Below are 22773 nucleotides of genomic sequence, written 5' to 3' on the forward strand. Positions count from 1 at the left end.
CAAATATGCATGTTGAGATAATTAAAGACAATTTGTCCATAGAAACATTGTCTAAGATTGATTTGCAACTAGCCTAAGGTAATAAATAACCTAAATAATAAAGACAGAGGTTAGAATTTATTTCCACTGTTGATGGGCGATAACTTTACAACATAACATGAGCTTTTTCGAGGCATTTTTTAATAGACACCAGTGAACCATGTCTCAGGCAGTCACCTAATAATGCCACTTTTATGGTTTGTGCTCGCCCTCATCTTCACACGACTTCTTGTATTCTCCAGGAGATTCTTTTTCGGCAAAATATTTGCAGTAATCCAAATCGACTGTCGCGTCGGTGTCACCGTCTTGACATACATCAATGCAATCCATATAACTGCAACCGATGCTTTCAGTTTCAGAGTTGCAGTCAGACTCGCTGTCGAGAAACTCATCCCACCATCTCATTTTAGTGTTGTCGACCTCTTTGGCTTTATCGTCCTCGCTGCAGGAGCTTCCGGTTAGATCCACCAATGGGACTTCAACATTGTCCTCCTCGTGAACGACGTTGTTGTTAGCGTTGTTGATGGGCTGGATTGACGGTTGTTGCAAAAGCTGCCTTCTGCCACTAAAAGTATCCACTAATCCAACATCCACCAGAAATTCAATGGGCTCCAAAATAGCATTCAGAACTGGATTGACTGGTGGAGCGTCTCCATTTATAATTAACCTTGGGTATAGGTTCAACTGTGGACCTGGAATGTAACATTGTACTTAGTCCTGATATGCCTACTTCCTATTTTGAGAGGAAATGAAATAGAAAAAAAACAATACTTACCTTCAGGTGCACTGTTTCTTCTGTCGCCTCTTCCATCCATTTTACAACAAGAACAATTTAAAATGTTTAAAATACTTATTGGTTATATGAAGCAATAAAAAGGACAATGAATTCAGCAATACATGCTGAACACCGTTTCTGGGGTCAAGATCACATTATTTCTATTTTATATAAAAAAAAAAAAATGCTTAGCTTTCTGGAAAGACAAACATATGATTTGCTCTCATTAGAGACTGATCTGGGGCAAAAAAAAAACAACCTCACATAGTTGTATACCTGTATTTCCTTACATACGGAATTCCTTTTCATAGACCTCCACTATGTCATCACTTGTTATTTAATGATGTGACATTATAAAGCGCATGTTCTTTGATCTGTCTATGTTGTTGCAACGTCATCATTTTATGACATCTTTGTAAGTGAATGAATTAGCATCAACAGCTAAGAAAGGACATAAACATGTTTTATTCAACTTCTGTACTGGTTGTGTTTTGAACTGTTATTATTATACCATAGGGTGATAAAACACAAACACGTTTGTCTTTATTTACTTTATTTACCCATTATATAATTTTCCAGTAGTTACAGTTGCTTAATTAAATAGAGCGACACGACCGGGATTCGAACCCCCACTTATTGTGCTATTTTTAAAATTAATTAATTATAGGGCGCAAGCGCGACACGCTCGTCTGTCGCACGGGACAAGGCGGGTTCGAATCCCGCTGGAGACCTACATTTACTTGTATTTTTTTCAATTAAAAAAATCAATGATGACTGCCTGACTAATTAAAACACTATTGTAAAATCAAGCCCGCACATTCTATAATTGTGTGGAGTATTTTGGCAAATCATATTTCATTTGTGCTTGGATTTACAGAAACAAATGGAGAATGTGTAGCTGCCTTAATGATAAAAAAAAAAAAAAAAAAAAAAAAAAAGTTCCAAAAACAGCAAGGAGAGCTCTACAAATATGCACTGTTACTGATTAAAAAGGTCACAAGACCAATTAGCTATTGAAGTGAAAATGTAGTCACAAACAACTATTAAAAATAGTGATAAATTGGAACAATAAGAGGTGTGCTCCAACCTAAAAGAAGAGTACTTCTACCTTGCACTGGTTTTGGCTCATAAAGTCAAATGGTCCAGGACAGGGGTTGCTTACCTATGGCTCGCGAGCCAGATATGGCTGTTTTGACGGCTGCATCTGGCTCGGAGACAAATCTTCAATTAAAAAAAAACAAAATAAAGTGTCTTTATGTAATAGGAAGGGGGCTAGGACCTCGGGGAAAACCTGGCGGGCGTAAGGGCCACTGGAGAAGTGTTAAAAACAGCAACTAGTAAGGGGCTTTGGCAAGCCAGAGAGAGAGAGCGCGAGAGAGAGCGCGAGAGAGAGAGCGCGAGAGAGAGAGCGCGAGAGAGAGAGAGAGAGAGAGAGAGAGAGAGAGAGAGAGAGAGAGAGAGAGAGAGAGAGAGAGAGAGAGAGAGAGAGAGAGAGAGAGAGAGAGAGAGAGAGAGAGAGAGAGAGAGGTGAATATTTATATGGGGCTTTGCATTGCAAATTGCTCAACTTTATTCTTATTACTCATTTTATTCTCCGCGTTTTTTCAACGCGCCGCACAGCCCGAACCGCTTGTTTTTTGGTTATTCGTGAACTAGATTTCCACACCAACACACAGCAAAATATCTTTTAGCTTAGAGAGACGTGAGCACATATTTCCACAAAGTCCCAGAACTCTCAAAACAAAGAAACAAAACAAAAAAAAAAAAACGTTTATCAAGGTTTCCTCGACTGATTTGTGTATATCCATCCGCCGAAACAACCTGGATGCGTAGTTGATATCAGCGCACGCTGTCCCCAAATGCACCGCACCGGCAATGAATAGTGGGTGGGCTGGCCGGAGCGAGAATGCTGCTTTGGTATCGTTTGGTTGCCGTCACCGTAGTTGTGCTCCCTGCTTTCGGTTGCAAACAAATAATTGAAAACCCCGAAATCTCCATCCACATCCCAGCAGTAATGGTAAGTACATCATCTTATATTTTTATTTTAGTTATTTTTACGTTAACGGTGAAATCCGGCTTATGCGGAAAATTGGGGTACGTCGACACCGTGTCGTCTGTTTTCTCTTTTCCTTTTCAGTTGTCTCCATTGAGCGAAGGCAAGTCTAATGCATATCCTTGTCGACTCAATTGAGATTGAGATTCATTCATTTGAGATTCAGAATCTATCATTAACATTAACATCCTTAACCTGATCTCTTAATAGGCCAATTGGTGGAGGGGAAATCATCCTTTCTAAACATGGAATCAAAACAATAAAACGAGCAGAGTATCGACTTTTAAAATGCGAAAATCTCGATTTAAGCAATGAGAACCGTGTTCAAAGTATTTCTAAACAACATGTTTAATTTCAATTAAAATACTAGGGCCATTTCAATAATAAGTCCAATTGTTACACATGGCTCCTTGAAATGTACTTAGAGAAAAAAATCAAAATGACTTTACAGTCCCTGTTGCAAAACAATGTTATTTAGATATAAACTTTTAAAGAGAGTCCAATAAAAATATGTCTTTAATTGGGTGAAATCCAACCTTTGTGGGGTAACAAAAAGTTGTCCAGCAGATTCTGTGTCATATCTTCGAGAAATAATGCGTTTTGTAGATCTATTTGTTCTTGCTTAGGGTTCGTTGCTTTTCTGCATGTTCAACTATCTTCTCCTCCACATAAAGGCCCTTTCGGCGGCGGACGGCGTTCATGTATTTGAGTGCCTGGTTAGTTGAGTCTGCCTTTTCTCCAAAGTGCAGATATTCTTCCTCTGTGGTGGGAACCCAGTATGGATCGCTACTGACCACCTGAGAAAAGAATGCAGATTTGAAAACTACAGAGTCTGGAGTTGCCTCGAAAATGCCAACCTTGTCCCCCAATGATCAAATTGAATCTCATTTTAAACAGGAGATAAAATGAGATACAAATGTCACTTTTTGGGAATTATGTGTTTCATCTTTCAAATGATTGTCAAACTTGGAACAACGAGGAAACAACCTGGTAAGCGTAAGCCTTTTTAACCTCTTTGAAGTTGGCGCCCCATCAGATGCAAAAAATTATAGAGAAAATATGCCATTCGTTTGTGCTTGTTTGGATTTGAGTTGACTCACTCAATGATGCATCTAATAAAGACAAGCATTTTTCCAAGGCTAGGTTCACATCGGAGGTTTTCATGCACAACTCTGATATTTTGTCTGTTTTTTGGTGTGCCCGTTCAGACTGCCTTTGTCCATTGAGCACATTCAAGTATTACACATGCGCACTAGCTCGCAGTCCGACACACGCTGAGCAAACTGGCCTGCATGCGCAGAAGCATCAAAACAACACTACACATGCTGGCTGTACGTCATACTAGAGTGATCATATTTTGATTTCCAAAAATAGGACACAAATAACAGACATTACTAATCCCCGTTTAGTCATATATTCAAAGTTTATATGAATTGATAGAACGCATGCACGCACTGTGCGTGCATGACGCACACACATACAGTAAGTGTTATGTGTGCGCGTCAGCTTGCCTCGACTCGGCCATGTAAGCGATACTGAAATATTGCTCATTTGGCACACAGAAAGCAAATAGAGCATTATAAGGCTTATCCTTTTCTTCATTTTTTGCCTAGAAACTGAGTTCAAGCTAGGCGCTAACGCACAGCTCCATCGCTGCCGTTCTGCCTGCCGCTCTTGCTCTTAGCTGACGTAATTGCTGCATGAATGCCGATTTAATTGGAGACTTGGCAGTTCAGACCGCCGCCACATTCTGGAAAAATTTGACCCGGATCGAATTTAAACCACATGACCCACAAATGGTCCACTTCCATGTGACTTGTCCCGTTCAGAACGCTAAAATAATGCCTCACTCGAGTTGGAAAAACATGAAAAATTTGGATTCGTGCATTAAGATCTACGGTCTGAACCTAGCCTAAGTTATTCTTATTTAAAAATAATTGACATTATGAAGGCGGCACAATGGGACAGTAACATGTTTGGAAAAACTTTTTTTCGGTATCGGATCGGGACTGTGTATCGGCAGATTCTCAAAATCAGGTGACTCGGACTCTGGTGCAAAAACATGCGATCAGGATATCCCTAGCATCATGAGGTACTCAGAGGTTCTTAGCCTACTCTGCACTAGCTGGTGACTAAATGGCGGAGGACTAAAGGGCGTCATAAAGGTCGAGGACATCACAACCCGAGGACTCCTTGGAGTTTTAAATTAATGATAGTTCTGAGGGCTTGGTTCGTGGCTGGTACTTTTTCAAAATAAAAAAAAAACTCAGACCTGTTTTTTTGTTGTTGTTGTTTTCCACAAGGCAGGGGTGCTTTGAACAAACACTAATTTGATCACAGTGATTAGACTTCTGAGGGAAGTAATTAGCTAAGCGGGTCACATAATTTTTCCAAACTGCACTGTGAATGCCTAATAAAAACATGAAATATTTTGGAGTATTAATTAAACACAATGTTTGACTATGTGATAGTGTTCACAAAACATCTGATGATTCGTGAAGAAAACTAAGCCATTTCAAATGTTGAACAATACATTTTAATGCAACTACAATTACCTGCCAGTGACTGAAGACCATCTGTGGACTGGCTAGTCCACTAGTCCTCTTGCGAATTTCATCTGCAAAACCAAAACTCTCAGCTACAGGCAGAACAGCCTTTATGATGAATATTTCTGTTCCTTCCTTCATTTCTTCATGGACAACGCGGCCCTCTCGCTTCCCAAGCACAGCATATACTCGGCCTGCATGACAAGAGGACACAGGTAAAATGACAAACCAGACATGGTGTAAATGTGGATGCATCAGGAAAAAGCAATGACCAGTCTCTTACCCAGAACCTCTGCAGTGGCCATGATTTCACAAGTATACATCGCAGCCATAAGTCTTTGGGGCTGAGCTTGGAACGCGTGGCGGCATGCCTCCTTCACGGCAGCAATGAGTTGACCTGAGACGGGTCCGTAGCAGTCTGCAGCAGAAGTCTCTTCCCGACACTTAGCTTGGCTTGACTCAGAGGGAGAGACCTCCAATGCATCAGTGCTTTCTAAAGCTCTGCGTTCTTCCAAAGCCTCTTGAAATTTTGCATTTCTCTCCATGTTATCTTGCTGTGCCAAGTTGGGAGGCTGTATATCCCATCTCTCAATGGAGAAGCAGACCCCCATTAGAGGCTCTTCACACATCGGCCCAGACAGCGTTGCTAACTGGAAGCCACTGACAATGCTATTGTCAAACTCCCGTATACTTGGTATCTGAGCTCTATCTCCCCCAGATTTATCTTCTCGACAAAGACACTGCCACAGAGATGGGCGCTGATAATCCACAAGCTTGTTTAGTAGAATGTTCGGGCCACACCTAAATAAGAATGAAAAAGAATATCAAGTTCAACTAAAAATTATCATTTGTCTAATACAGTGGTTGTTAACCTGAGTTCAATCGAGCCCTCGGAGTTTGACGAAGGTAAGCACCGGCGCGACGGCCTTTTTTTCCATACACTGACTAAATCTAGGAAAATTGTTTTAGACCAGGATTTGGACTGGTTTGCCCCTGATTTACAGGCTTTATTCCATTTCTCTCAAATGCTACTACTCTATCCGATAGGAGAAGAAACTGGTTTATGCTTCTGAATTGTGGTTATGGCGGACCTACTCCGTTAAAGTGGACCTGATTTGGACCCTACGCCGTAGTCTGACATGCACCTCCAAAAAATCCTGACTGCACCTTACATCATCTTGCAGTGACGTAAACGTTAGAGGACTGTGATTGGTCCGCTCAAAATGTTGTTTCCGGTTCAGCACAACAACACCGCCATTTTCAAACATTCAAACACCTACGCAAACGTCAACTATGTCACCAACGCCTCAACATTTTCATTAACAGCATTTATTGATCAATATTGATTAGATACAACTCCAAATACACGCATTCCATCTCCGTTGCCATTGCTGTCTATGACCGGAGGAAAACTAAGGAATTCGACAAGAGTTGCAGAAAACCGTTCAAAGACAAAGCCACACACCTCTAGTGGCTTGGCGGTGAATTACAGGGCAACAAGCTCCCTTGACGCAGAACTTTGCTCATTGACGAGGATGACTGCAGCTATCAATTATTTAGGTAATCGATTAATCTATCCAATGGTTAGTTCGAATAATTGAGTAATCTAATTACAAACATTTAATGCTTTGCAGAATACATTTTAGGAGATGTAAAAAAAGGGAAACGTGTTTATGCTTGCAATAACATTTATTTTAACTTGCTAAGATTGCACTTTCAAGACCATTAAATGCGAATACAAAATAAAATACCTGAGTATATCTTCAAACGATGTAGAATTGCACTTTTATTTCACTAGAGCAACACATTTATTTACAAAAAAAATGAAAATAACTGAGCTTAGCCTCATACGGTAAAAAACTATATGCGGATCAAAGTACAAAAAAAGAACGATTGGCTAACTTGCATAGCAAAAGTCCGCTAGCTTAAGTGCTATAAAATGGAGAAAAAAAAACTTTGAACAAATTGTTCAAACACATATTCCCACACAAACTACCATACTTCTAAACTACATAACGAATGCATAAACAAATATATTAGCTTAAACAAAAACTTACAACCTTATGTTGGTCTTAACAGGGAGCAGCTGGATCCAGCCATGTTATATGAGTTATGTCATATTCATTGTTGCCTCTAGAGGGCAGTGCATCCACCCAAATTAATAAAACTAAATGCAACCTTTTTCAAAACAAACCATTACAATAAACGATCCTCAAAGCAGCAAACTTGGATGTGAAGCTTTTTTCTCATCGAATTACTTGAGTTAACTGATCAATCATTGCAGCACTAATGGTGACGTAGGGTCTACACCATCGCTTCGCTGTCAACGGAATGCAGAAGCATAAATCAGCCCTTAGTAGAAAAAACAGTATTTTTTTAATACTTGAATGCACAGTATTTTATTGTTTAATACTCAAAGTCTACCCTGCAGTACATGCACAGTATTTCAATTTTTCTATTGTTTGATACTTTAATGCACATTTTTATTTTAACACTTCAAAGCTACATGCTGATTGTACTATTTAAGCACACAGTATTGTTCTTTACTTCAAATAAAGGAGTATATTTAAGTAAAATACATAAATAATTAAGAGCAAGACCGACAGATGAGTTACAAACCTGCGAGGTCCAAATGCCCAGATCTGATGCACAGCATTTCTCCACTTCCTTCCTTGGAGCATGCTCTCCAGTTTGGTCTTGAGGTCAGCAATGGCTTCCAAGGTTCTCACACTAATGTCTAGATTCCTACCCTCCCTCAACGACATGTTGACTTGTTCTACAGTCCGAATTAGTTCTGAGTTGTCCTCCAGAAGACAAGTTACCTCTGAAAGAAATGATTTATGTTAGCATTGTACAGGGAAATACAAAAGAGTAATGATTGTGAAAAAAGTATAGTACTCCGTACACAGTGATGTTAATAATGGCAGAGTATAACTGCCTTTCTAACGGCGTTATTTTTTCAGTAGTGTGTTATCTAATTAATTACTTTTCCTATCTTTGCAACACTGTTACCATTAGTGAAGATGTGAACGTGTGCGTTAGTGCGTTACTACAATTTGGTTAAAGTTCAAGTTGTCTGATTTTGTCACACATCCGACTGCCAGCTTGCCCTGGAAATTGCAGAGTGGGAGTGGGGAGGAGGGATGTCGTTGCAAACACAATGATGTTTGGCTAGATGTCTCAGAGCGTTAGAACATCATTCACATACTCGTTAGCAATAGAATTTAGCGGACTCTCGGACAACCTTTTTTTTTTTTTTTTTTTTTTTTTTTTAAAAAACATACAGTCCGCGGTGTTCAGGTAGGTACATTCCATTGAAAATAATGTAGTTTTCCTGCCGAGTCTGCATCATCATCACCAAGTCGGCGTTGTAGATGCTACAATATATATATATACAGCATATATATATATATTATTTTTTATTTTTATTTTTTTTCTTCCAAAAATAGTCATCTGCATTAAACTTTTCTTGAATGATGTATTCATGAACGTTGTGTTATGTTTTTTTTTTTTTTTTTTTTTTTTTTTTAAATCAAAACAACGAGAGCAAAGGCAGGTAATTCAGCACCTCACCAGCATATTGAAAAATATACCCATATACAGGGCTTGGACAAAATAATGGAAACACCTTAAAAAAATCAACGTAAAATAATTTAATATGGTGTAGGTCCACCTTTTGAGGCAATTACAGTCTCAATTCTCCGAAGTATTAAGTCATCCATCATGTGAATTGTTTCCAAAGGAATTTTAAGCCATTCTTCAGTTAGAATACCCTCTAACTAGAGACGATGGCGTTGGAAATCAACGTCTTAATTGAATCTCTAAAACTGAAACTCAAAAATGCTCAATAATGTTGAGGTCTGGTAGAGGTGTGACGATACATACAAGTCACGTTTCAGTGTGTAGGTTGGTACGGGGGTCACAGTTCAGTGCAGGTTCAGTGCAACAGGAAAAACAAAAAGGCTTTTTTTTTTCTCACAGCAAGTTTGTAAACCTGTTACCAGTGAATCTTTAAAAAAAATAAAAATCGAAAGTTTGACCTACTTTGTTTTTGTTTTGTTTTCTTTTGGGGTGTGTGTGTGTCTGTGTGTGAAAAAATCAGTTAAATTAAATCCGTGAATATAATCATCTTTTATGTGAAAGATGTTATACAATATACAGAGGGGTATAAGTATTTAGTAAACCAACAATTGTGCAAGTTCTCCTACTTGAAAAGATTAGAGAGGCCTGTAATTGTCTACATAGGTAAACCTCAACCATGAGAGACAGAATGTGGAAAAAAAAAAACAGAAAATCACATTGTTTGATTTTTAAAGAATTTATTTCCAAATTAGAGTGGAAAATAAGTATTTGGTCACCTACAAACAAGCAAGATTTCTGGCTGTCAAATGGTAAATTGTGTTATACTTATATAGCGCTTTTCCACCTTTCAAGGCGCTCAGAGCGCTTTACATTATCTTGCCATCCACCTACTGGTGACGCAGCACCAGGAGCAACGTGGGGTTCAGTATCTTGCTCAAGGACACTTACGCGAGTTCATCAGGGCGGAGAATTGAACCCACAACCTCGGTGTTGGGGGACAACTACTCTACCACTGAGCCACGCCACCTCAAAGAGGTCTAACTTCTTCTAACAAGGTCTAACGAGGCTCCACTCGTTACCTCTCATAATGGCACCTGTTTTAACTCATTATCGGTATAAAAGACACCTGTCCACAAACTCAGTCAGTCACACTCCAAACTCCACTATGGCCAAGACCAAAGAGCTGTCGAAAGACACCAGAGACAAAATTGTAGACCTGCACCGGCTGGGAAGACTGAATCTGCAATAGGTAAAACGATTGATGTAAAGAAATCAACTGTAGGAGCAATTATTAGAAAATGGAAGACATACAAGACCACTGATAATCTCCCTCGATCTGGGGCTCCATACAAGATCTCACCCCATGGCGTCAAAATGATACCAAGAACGGTGAGCAAAAATCCCAGAACCACATGGGGGGAGCTAGTGAATGACCTCTAGAGAGCTGGGACCACAGTAACAAAGGCTACTATCAGTAACACAATGCGCCGCCAGGGACTCAAATCCTGCAATGCCAGACGTGTTCCCCTGCTGAAGAAAGTACCTGTCTGGGCCCGTCTGCGGTTCGCTAGAGAGCATTTGGATGATCTAGAAGAGGACTGGGAGAATGTGTTATGGTCAGATGAAACCAAAATAGAACTTTTTGGTGGAAACACAGGTTCTCGTGTATGGAGGAGAAAGAATACTGAATTGCATCCGAAGAACACCATACCCACTGTGAAGCATGGGGGTGGAAACATCATGCTTTGGGGCTGTTTTTCTGCAAAGGGACCGGGACGACTGATCTGTGTAAAGGAAAGAATGAATGGGGCCGTCTATCGAGAGATTCTGAGTGAAAATTTCCTTCCATCAGCAAGAGAGACGTGAAGATGAGACGTGGCTGGGTCTTTCAGCATGACAATGATCCCAAACACACAGCCAGGGCAACTAAGGAGTGGCTTCAAAAGAAGCATTTCAAGGTCCTGGAGTGGCCTAGCCAGTCTCCAGATCTCAACCTCATAGAAAATCTGTGGAGGGAGTTGAAAGTCCGTGTTGCCCAATGACAGCCCCAAAACATCACTGCTCTAGAGGAGATCTGCATGGAGGAATGGGCCAAAATACCAGCAACAGTGTGTAAAAAGCTTGTGAAGAGTTACAGAAAACGTTTGACCTCTGTTATTGCCAACAAAGGGTAGATACAGTAACGAAGTATTGAGATGAACTTTTGGTATTGACCAAATACTTATTTTCCACCATGATTTGCAAATAAATTCTTTAAAAAATTCAAACAATGTGATTTTCTGTTTTTTTTCTACATTCTATCTGTCATGGTTAAGGTTTACCCATGTGGACAATTACAGGCCTCTCTAATATTTTCAAGTGGGAGAACTTGCACAATTAGTAGTTGAATAAATACCTATTTGCCCCACTGTATATTGTCGTCACGTGTGAAACATGAAAAGTAACGTCAGTTACTTTGCTGAGTAACTAAATACTCTTACACTGAGCTCAGTTACTTTTTGGGGGAAGTAATTTGTAACTGTAACAAATTACTTTTTGAAAGTAAGATTAACAACACTGCCCGTACACGACTTTATAAGCAGTATTCTGCTTACACTACACATTTATAGCTAAAGTAACTCTGTCTACAACAGAATCAATACATCCTAACACCGTATGTCCATAGAGCAGGGGTGTCCAAACTTTTTGCAAAGGGGGCCAGATTTAGTGTGTTAAAAATGTGGGGGGCCGACCTTGGCTGACGTCCTTTATGTAGAACAATATACAGGGTGACCCAAAAAAAAGTTTACACTCAGTTGACTGCTTGTTTAAAAGCCATTGAAACAGGTTGTCATGCTTAAGTGATTCATTAAGGTCGCTCAATGCAGCTGGTAATCTCTCGTCTCTACAATTCCTGTGCTTCTGTTTAAATGAAGAAAACTTTAGCTGTACCTGAATTGCTGCGTGCCGGTCTGACACCTACTGTGATTGCAGCAAATCTGAGAATATCCAGATGTGCAGTCTACAAAGTTAAAAAGAAGCTGAAAGATACTGGAACAGCCTCACGAAAACAAGGGTCTGGAAAACCCGATCAGTGCGGACCAAAAAGTTGATTGACAAGGTGATATGTGGCCACCCCAGAGTCCAGATCTCAATCCCCTGGATTATAGCATATGGGCAACTATGGAGGACAGTGCCTGTAAGAAGCCACAAACTTCTGTGGCAGCCTTGGAGAGGTCCATTGTTAGATCTTGGGAAAAGATGACAGCATCCTACATAAAGAAGACCTGTCAAGTGTTCCGCAGGCGCCTGGAGGCTGTTGTGACACTTAAGGGAGGACACATTGAAAAATAGAGTGTACTGTACATGTTCTTTACAATAATGTATAATTTGTGATTAAATTCTAATTCTAAGATGAATAAACATGGCATTTAAGTTGTATTATGGCAGTGTAAACTTTTTTTTGGGTCACCCTGTATTTAAGCAAAAATTAGCTAGCCATTCTGTGTGTCACATTTGCTTTATTTTTTTTTTTAAATAAATAATTTCAACAATCTCGCAACTAGCCTTTGTGGCATTTTCTTTCGACTCTCGGGCTCTTGCGAAATACTGCTGCTGTGAAATTAAACTAGCTTCAAGTTGCTTCAATTTTTTGCTACGTAATTCCCTGTACTTCCCTGTAATCTTGTCGTACATGTCAGCGTGTCTTGTTTGGTAATATCGCCTCACATTGAAATCTTTAAAAACAGCGACTGTCTTTTTGCAAATGCGGCAGACAGTTGTTGCGTATTTTAGTGAAGAATAGTCCAGTTTCCACCTATCCTTGACGCGTCGGCCGTCGTAGTCAACTTTTTGTTTTTTGTTGATTGTCGCCATTTTAGAAAATTGAGAGTAAAGGGTCACACGGGGTAATGTTGCTTAGAGTGCTGCTGCATTTTACTGGGTAAATGAGGAGCAGCATTTAGTGTGTAAGATCCTTCATATGCTAGTAGCAGTACTGCTGACCAATTTATTAAGTCTGTGTGTGGGCCAGACGTTATTGATTTTATGACAGAGGCTGGGGGCCGGATGAAATTTGACCACGGGCCGCATTTGGCCCCCGGGCCAGATTTTGGGCATGTCTGCCGTAGAGGGTTTAATATCTATTTAAATATGAGCTTGTAAGTTGACTATTTATGAAAGGAATTTTTAGGACTATGATTGTGCACCATAACCCCGATGCCAATTGGGTAACGGTTTCGGCGCAAGCAGCTGTAACCCTACCGAATAAAAACGAACATATCAGTGCTTGATTTTTGTATGTTTTTGTTGCAGGTGCGCAGCTGGCAACGGTGGATTGTCTTCAATGACAATGATTTCTGAGAGTATTGCTGTTAAGCTTACAGCAGCATCCTTTTTTGTGATGCAGTGCCATTTAAGGGCCTTAAGATTATTGGCATCCCGTATGTTTTTATTTTGAGCTTTGACCCTTGCACACAGAAATGATTCCAGATTTCCTGAATTTCCGGATGATCTATGATGTGTTCTATTGAAATTTGGCACTTCCACATGGTTAAGTTCAGTTATTATTCACAATTTGTATAGCCTCCCAGCTTTTTGGGAATCCTGTTTGAATATGTACCTAGCTGAAAGTAGTTTAAAGAAAGAGGCGTCACCGTCCTTTGTCTTGCAGTCAAGAGTATCTAAAAGAAACTTGGTTTTTTTCCAGAGGCATGGTGGATAACTGATTAGCACTACAAAACAGAACTTTGAGAATAAGACCTCAATCCCGGGTTCCAGCCTTTCTGAGTGAAGTTTACATGTTACACGCATGTTTTTGGGATATGGGTTTACACCCATATCTCCAAAACATGCATGTTAGGTTGACTGAATACTGGAAATTCTCCATAGGTGTAACATTGAGTGTGTGAGGTTGTTAGCAGGGGTGGGTAGGAATGAGTTACTCCCTTACATTTACTTAGAGCAGTGCTTCTCACTTATTTTCTCTTATGCCTCTGCCCCCAGGAAGACAAACGTTTTACGCCCCCCCCCTCCCCGTCTCGCTGCTGCCACTGTAAATAGTATCAACTTACAATAATGTATTACTTTATTGACATTAGACTTAAAGCGCATCAATTTGCCTGAATTTAAGAAAAAAAGTCACATCCAATCTGTTAAAATACATTCAAGGGACATTTTTTGACCATTTGATACTGAAAAATAAGATTGAATAAAATAAATTAATAATAATGAAAAAATCAAATTGATCGCAACATTAACTCATGAGGACAATATGCCAACAATTTGACCGAAAAAACAAAAATTAAACAACAAAAACGACAATGTCATTGGACAGAGGGCAATTTTTATTTTTGCTGCAGGCAGTATCAGCTCCTTTGCTATGGTGTGGGGTTATTTTGCACTGACCAACTTGGTATTCCACCTTATACGATGCTAACAGTGCTCGCTGGTTTACTGATGTAACACTGACAAAGCGAGATGATTGATGGCGAGATTTGAGCACATTTTCGCTGGAAAAAAGAAATCAAGCAGCTTATCAATGAGATTGGGGTATAACGTCTTTAAGTGAAGTCTTTACCTTCCTGCTGTCCGCTGCAAACATATTCACAGTAAAAAGACTTAAATTATTAAAAAGTATTAAAAGTCAAAGACAAAAGTTGCATACGCTTAGTCATATTTCTTCATCTTAGCTCTTCATATCGCCCGTGCTCTTTTCTGTGTGATCTTGTTTGGTTCAAAAATACTGCGCACTCTGAAAAATGAGAGCGCCACTGCCACCCAGTGAGTGGATGTCCAATTACACTTTATTCTAGTAGGGCAAAAAATTATGTTTATAGAGGTCACATGCGCCACCCACGGCATCGCTCTGTGCCCCACTATTTGAGAAGTAACTTTTTGAGGAAAATGTACTTCTAAGAGAAGTTTTAGCATGCCATACTTTTTACTTTAAGTAGAATTGTGAAGAAATGCTACTCTTTCTTCGTTTGGCCTAAACTCATCGTTACATTTTTCTCTTTATTCTACATATTAGATCTGACTTTATTCTACCAGTACAGTGGCTCTACCAGTTTCACTAGTTAGAAGTCGCAACATTAATCACATGACTCCTTTATATACAGTGCCTTGCAAAAGTATTCGGCCCCCTTGAACCTTGCAACCTTTCGCCACATTTCAGGCTTCAAACATAAAGATATAAAATTTAAATTTTTTGTCAAGAATCAACAACTAGTGGGACACAATTGTGAAGTGGAACAAAATTTATTGGATAATTTAAACTTTTTTAACAAATAAAAAAATGAAAAGTGGGGCGTGCAATATTATTCGGCCCCCTTGCGTTAATACTTTGTAGCGCCTCCTTTTGCTCCAATTACAGCTGCAAGTCGCTTGGGGTATGTTTCTATCAGTTTTGCACATCGAGAGACTGACATTCTTGCCCATTCTTCCTTGCTAAACAGCTCGAGCTCAGTGAAGTTGGATGGAGAGTGTTTGTGAACAGCAGTCTTCAGCTCTTTCCACAGATTCTCGATTGGATTCAGGTCTGGACTTTGACTTGGCCATTCTAACACCTGGATAAGTTTATTTTTGAACCATTCCATTGTAGATTTGGCTTTATGTTTTGGATCATTGTCCTGTTGGAAGATAAATCTCCGTCCCAGTCTCAGGTCTTGTGCAGATACCAACAGGTTTTCTTCCAGAATGTTCCTGTATTTGGCTGCATCCATCTTCCCGTCAATTTTAACCATCTTCCCTGTCCCTGCTGAAGAAAAGCAGGCCCAAACCATGATGCTGCCACCACCATGTTTGACAGTGGGGATGGTGTATTCAGGGTGATGAGCTGTGTTGCTTTTACGCCAAACATATCGTTTTGCATTGTGGCCAAAAAGTTCAATTTTGGTTTCATCTGACCGGAGCACCTTCTTCCACATGTTTGGTGTGTCTCCCAGGTGGCTTGTGGCAAACTTTAAACGAGACTTTTTATGGATATCTTTGAGAAATGGCTTTCTTCTTGCCACTCTTCCATAAAGGCCAGATTTGTGCAGTGTACGACTGATTGTTGTCCTATGGACAGACTCTCCCACCTCAGCTGTAGATCTCTGCAGTTCATCCAGAGTGATCATGGGCCTCTTGGCTGCATCTCTGATCAGTTTTCTCCTTGTTTGAGAAGAAAGTTTGGAAGGACGGCCGGGTCTTGGTAGATTTGCAGTGGTCTGATGCTCCTTCCATTTCAATATGATGGCTTGCACAGTGCTCCTTGAGATGTTTAAAGCTTGGGAAATCTTTTTGTATCCAAATCCGGCTTTAAACTTCTCCACAACAGTATCTCGGACCTGCCTGGTGTGTTCCTTGGTTTTCATAATGCTCTCTGCACTTTAAACAGAACCCTGAGACTATCACAGAGCAGGTGCATTTATACGGAGACTTGATTACACACAGGTGGATTCTATTTATCATCATCGGTCATTTAGGACAACATTGGATCATTCAGAGATCCTCACTGAACTTCTGGAGTGAGTTTGCTGCACTGAAAGTAAAGGGGCCGAATAATATTGCACGCCCCACTTTTCAGTTTTTTATTTGTTAAAAAAGTTTAAATTATCCAATAAATGTTGTTCCACTTCACGATTGTGTCCCACTTGTTGTTGATTCTTGACAAAAAAATTAAATTTCATATCTTTGTGTTTGAAGCCTGAAATGTGGAGAAAGGTTGCAAGATTCAAGGGGGCCGAATACTTTTGCAAGGCACTGTATACCAAACCGTACGTAACAATACAGTCAAATGACCACACACAAGCTTGCAGTAGGAAGTCCTATGATCACGCCGGCCCTTTCAATCACGTGACATCATTAATTATTTTTTACATAGAGCACTGCCGTCAACATTACTCGAAAACATGGCTTTCAACACCTTTCCCCCCTTACCTACCATTTTTTATTTTGGCAGCGATAGAGCATGCAAAAATGAATACATGATCATTTTGATTTTATAGTAAGAAATGTTATTCCACTAAAGGGCACTCATGCCCTTGGACTGGTGAGGTCTCATTTTCGTAGGTCTTTTTAGTCAGAATTCAATGATTTTCATGGATTTTTTTTTTTTTTTTTTTTTTGCCTTAGTAACAGTTCATATAAATGACGTTATGCTGATTTAAAATATATGTCATTGTTTAAAAAAAAATCTGACATCGTTAGCAGCCACTCATTACTTGACTATATTTCACTGAACACTTATTTACTTGTACTTGAGTAAATATTTTAGATAACTGCTTTTACTTGCGTAATATTATTTTAAAGTAAAGCTACTCTTTTTTGAGTACAATTTTTGGTTACTCTACCCACCTCTGGTCGCCGGACAGTTGCAGGGCACACACACAATAATTTTATATCACATTTAAAATGTCACTGAACAGGAAAAAAATTCATGCTGCTTGCACTATACCAGTACAGTAGCAAACATTCAGAGCCATGAAAACCAAGTTAATTATTGGTGTACACTCACCGGCCACCACGGTACACCATGCTAATAACGGGTTGGACCCCCTTTTGCCTTCAGAACTGCCTCAATTCTTTGTGGCATAGATTCAACATGGTGCTGGAAGCATTCCTCAGAGAGTTTGGTCCATATTGATATGATGGCATCACACAGTTGGTGCAGATTTGTCGGCTGCACATCCATGATGCCAATCTCCCGTTCCACCACATTCCAAAGATGCTCTATTGGATTGAGATCTGCTGACTGTGGAGGCAAATTGAGTACAGTGAACTCATTATCATGTTCAAGAAACCAGTCTGAGATGATTCCAGCTTTATGACATGGCGGATTATCCTGCTGAAAGTAGCCAACAGAAGTTGGGTACATTGTGGTCATAAAGGGATGGACATGGTCAGCAACAATACTCAGGTAGGCTGTGGCATTCCAACGTGCCAAGAAAATATTCCCCACACCATTACACCACCACCACCAGCCTGAACCGTTGATACAAGGCAGGATGGATCCATGAATTCATGTCGTTGACGCCAAATCCTGACCTTACCATCCGAATGTCGCATCAGAAATCGAGACTCATCAGACCAGGCAACGTTTTTCCAATCGTCTATTGTCCAATTTCGATGAGCTTGTGCAAATTGTAGCCTCAGTTTCCTATTCTTAGCTGAAAGGAGTGGCACCCGGCATAGTCTTCTGCTGCTGTAGCCCAGCTGCCTTAAAGTTCGACGTACTGTGCGTTCAGAGATGCTCTTCTGCCTACCTTGGTTGTAACGGGTGGTTGTTTGAGTCACTGTTGCCTTTCTATCAGCTCTAACCAGTCTTGCCATTCTCCTCTGACCTCTGGCATCAACAAGGCATTTCCGCCCACAGAACTGCCGCTCACTGGATATTTTTTCTTTTTCGGACCATTCTCTGTAAACCCTAGAGATGGTTGTGCGTGAAAATCCCAGTAGATCAGCAGTTTCTGAAATACTCAGACCAGCCCGTCTGGCACCAACAACCATGCCACGTTCAAAGTCACTCAAATCACCAACTGTGTGATGCCATCATGTCAATATGGACCAAACTCTCTGAGGAATGCTTCCAGCACCTTGTTGAATCTATGCCACGAAGAATTGAGGCAGTTCTGAAGGCAAAAGGGGGTCCAACCCGTTACTTGCATGGTGTACCTAATAAAGTGGCCGGTGAGTGTATATTTTGGTCTTACCCTGCGGCAAGGGGATTGCACGGACGCTGACTGTGGCATGTTTACTGGGGGTGGTGATGGTGACCAAACCGCTACTGTCGACATGAAGCGTCTCTGAAGAACGAACACGAGAGCCTTCCTCTTTAACCTGACACGAACACGAGAACACATACACTTCTTTGATTATTTTGGAAATGCCAATAATGCTGACATAATAAAACCTGTTATTTGTTTTCATGACTAATTGTTGATAATATTTTCATAAACTGAAAAGAGCAGTCTGTAACGTTTATTTTCCATGTTAAAAAAAAGTCAAGTGAAGCACTGGGCTGTAGAAAATGAAACATTATTATTGACCATTATAACAGTCATTTAAGGGGGTGATTTTTTTGTGCCACAATCATTAGGGCGTTAGAGAAACATCAAAATACAGTATATGACTTTACTAGACTTAGATGTACCCGACCAAATACTATATACAGTGAGGAAAATAACTATTTGAACACCCTGTGATTTTTTTTTTCAAGTTCTCCAACTTGGAAATGATGGGCGGGTTTGAAACTTTCATGGTACAGTGCTGGTCAAAAGTATTGGCACCCCTGCAATTCTGTCAGATAACGCTCAATTTCTCCCAGAAAATGATTGCAATTACAAATGCTTTGGTAGTAATATCTTCATTTATTTTGCTTGCAATGAAAAAACACAAAAAAATGAAAAATCATTTTAAATCATTATCATTTTACTAGGGCTGTCAAAATTATTGTACTTAATCTTTTTAATTAATCGTGTTAAATTATTTGATGCATTTAACGCACATGCCCCGCTCAAACAGAATAAAATGACAGCACAGTGTCATATCCACTTGTTACTTGTGTTTTTTGGTGTTTTGTCGCCCTCTGCTGGCGCTTGGGTGCGACTGATTTTATGGGTTTCAGCACAATGAGCATTGTGTAATTATTGACATCAACATTGGCGAGCTACTAGTTTATTTTTTGTTTGAAAATTTTACAAATTTTATTAAAACGAAAACATTAAGAGGGGTTTTAATATAAAATTTCTATAACTTGTACTAACATTTATCTTTTAAGAACTACAAGCCTTTCTATCCATGGATCACTTTAATAGAATGTTAGTAATGTTAATGCCATCTTGTTGATTTATTGTTATAATAAACAAATGCAGTACTTATGTATAGAATGTTGAATGTATATATATCCGTCTTGTGTCTTATCTTTCCATCCCAACAATAATTTACTGAAAAATATGGCATATTTTATAGATGTTTGAATTGCGATTAATTACGATTAATTTTTAAGTTGTGATCAACTCGATTAAAAATTTTAATCGTTTGACAGCCCTACATTTTACAGAAAACTCCAAAAATGGGCAGGACAAAGGCATTGGCACCCTTTGAAAAATCATGTGATGCTTGTCTAATTTGTGTAATTAAAATCACCTGTTACTTACCTGTTGCACATAACAGGTGGCGGCAATAACTAAACCGCACTTGCAGCCAGTAAAATGGATTAAAGGTGACTCAACCTCTGTCCTGTGTCCTTGTGTGTACCACATTGAGCATAGAGAAAAGAAAGAAAACCAAAGAACTGTCTGAGGACTTGAGAAGCAAAATTGTGAGGAGGCATGGCCATTCTCAAGGCTACAAGTCCATCTCCAAAGACCTGAACGTTCCTGTATCTATCATGCACTGTTTTATCAATAAGTGTAAGGCCCATGGCACTGTGGCTAACCTCCCTAGGTGTGGATGGAAAGGAAAAATTGAAGAGAGATTTCACAATAGATTTTGCCGATGGTGGATAAAGAACCTCGACTAACATCCAAACATGTTCAAGCTGTTTGGAGCCAGGCTGGAGTTTACCAAAACTTCCCTGAAAAAGCCAAAAATGTTTTGAAAGAATGTTCTCTGGTCAGATGAGAAAGAAAGTAGAGCTTTTTGGGAAAAGGCATCAACACCGAGTTCACACGGGAAAAAATGAGGCCTTCAAAGAAAAGAACACAGTCCCCACAGTCAAACATGGCGAAGGTTCCCTGATGTTTTGGGGTTGCTTTGCTACCTCTGGCACTAGACTGCTTGACCGTGTGCATGGCATTATGAAGTCTGAAGACTACCAACAAATTTTGCAGCATAATGTAGGGCCCAGTGTGAGAAAGCTGGGTCTCCTTCAGAGGTCATGGGTGTTCCAGCTGAACAATGACAAAAACACACTTCAAAAAGCACTAGAAAAGGTTGGAGAGAAAGCACTGGAGACTGGTTGGTCTAAAATTCCAGCAGAGCATTGTAAGAAACTCATTGTCTGAAGGTTGTGCTACCAAGGATTAGGCTGAGGGTGCCAACACTTTTTCTCCGGCCCATTTTTGTAATTTTTGTGTAAAATGATAATGATTTAAAACATTATTTCATTCTCTTTTATTTTTTTCCATTGCAAGCAAAATAAATGACAATATTAGGAGGGAGAAATTGAGCATTATTTGACAGAATTGCAGAGGTGCCAAAATTTTTGGCTAGCAGTGTATTTGCAGCAGTACAATCCAAATAAATTGTTTAAAAAAAATCATACACTCAGATTTTTTTTTTTTTTTTTTTAAATCTCACTCACAGTGGACAAGCAGTGGACAAACCCACCCATCATTTTCAAGTGGGAGAACTTGCAAAATCACAGGCTGTTCAAATACTTATTTTCCTCACTGAACATGAGCTTCACGAATGCGGAGGAAAACATTGTGCCTGTCATGAGCGGCACTGTGAACAGTAAGATGTGAAGTCAATCAGGGTTTGACTATTTCTTTGTTTACAGCAGTACTTCTCAAATGGTGGGACGCCCCCCCCCAGGGGGGCGCAGAGCGATGCCAGGGGTGGCGCGAGTGACCTCGGGGAACATGCTTTTTTTTTTTTTGGCCGTACTAGAATAAAGGGTACTTGCACATCCACTCCGTGGGTGGCAGTGGCGCTCTCATTTTCAAAGTGCGTGCAGTATTTTTGAAGGTAAGCAAGAGCACACGGAAGAGACTCGAGTAGAGCTGGGCTCACGCTGCGACCCACTGTCTTCTCCGGTTCTCACGTGTCCGGCCGAGAAGTGCCGTTTTCGGCTTGGGATCGTCACGACCACCGCCCTCACCTACGGTTCTCCCTCGGCCGCCGAGAATGCGCTTTTTTCGGGCCGTTTGCCTTTTGGCTTTGACTTTTAATATAGTGGGAAATGAGGAAAGACCACTGTTTGCTGAGTCTAAAAATGATTATAGCGGAGAGTCTGAAGCCAAATCAGTTAAGACGCCACTTAAAAGACATTAGACCTCAATCTCATTGATAAGCCGCTTGATTGTTTTTCAGCGAAAACGTGCCGAATATTGCCAATTGTCACAATCGTCCCGCTTTGTCAGTGTTATATCAGTAAACCAGTGAGCACTGTGGTGAATCAGCGAAAATAAAAACTTTCCTTCTGTCCAAAGACACTTTTTCCCCCCTTCTATTCAGTTTTGTTTTTTTCGGTCAAATTTTTTTGGCATGTTGTCTTGAAGAGTAAATGTTTCTAATCAATTTGAATTTGTTATTATTTACTGATTTTATTACATTTTATTTTTCAGTATCAAATGGTCAAAAATGACCTTGAGTGTATTTTTACAGTTTGGATGTGACTTATTTATTTATTTATTTATTTATTACTTCAGGCAAATTGATGTGCGTTAAGTCTTTTCTGTTACAAGCAAAACAATGTTAATAAAGTTATACTTTATTATAAGTTGATCAATGTTACTTTTTTTCTTTAATAGAAAAAAAGGACAATGTTAGGCTGAGGCGTACTTATAATAGTTATATTATAGACAAATGATACTATTTACAGTGGCGGCAGAGAGTTGGGGGGGGCGCAAAACATTTACGTCTTCCTTGGGGGGGCGTAACAGAAAATAATTGAGAAGCACTGGTTTACAGTAACAGTTATAACTACACAACATCTGAGTTGAGTGCAGTATTGACTTGAAAGTCATCACGATCCACAGTGCAATTATGTACACGCCAACCGTTCAAAAGTTTGGGGTCAAAGCGACCCCAAACTTTTGAACCGTAATGTACATAATGAAAAATCCCATATGACACACTACAGTTCAAAAGTT

The 22773-nt window shown here is 39.8% G+C and overlaps 1 protein-coding gene across 4 annotated transcripts in view; it reads right to left on the minus strand.

Annotated features, from left to right (window-relative positions):
- Positions 1-2569: 2569 nt before the first annotated feature.
- Positions 2570-22773, minus strand: part of efl1 (elongation factor like GTPase 1) — a 95536-nt gene continuing 75332 nt past the window's right edge. The window contains exons 15-19 of one of the 4 annotated variants that reach the window (XM_057839971.1): positions 18667-18793; positions 8033-8237; positions 5697-6214; positions 5423-5607; positions 2570-3664 (exon numbers count right to left, since the gene is read on the minus strand). In XM_057839971.1, the coding sequence (XP_057695954.1) occupies positions 3476-3664; positions 5423-5607; positions 5697-6214; positions 8033-8237; positions 18667-18793 (1224 nt within the window). In that variant the 3' untranslated portion in view covers positions 2570-3475. The remainder of the gene's footprint in view (positions 3665-5422; positions 5608-5696; positions 6215-8032; positions 8238-18666; positions 18794-22773) is intronic. The other 3 variants (XM_057839980.1, XM_057839954.1, XM_057839962.1) reach the window with 3 other exon arrangements.

This window comes from Corythoichthys intestinalis, chromosome 1 (genome assembly GCF_030265065.1).
Source record: "Corythoichthys intestinalis isolate RoL2023-P3 chromosome 1, ASM3026506v1, whole genome shotgun sequence".
NCBI lineage: Eukaryota > Metazoa > Chordata > Actinopteri > Syngnathiformes > Syngnathidae > Corythoichthys > Corythoichthys intestinalis.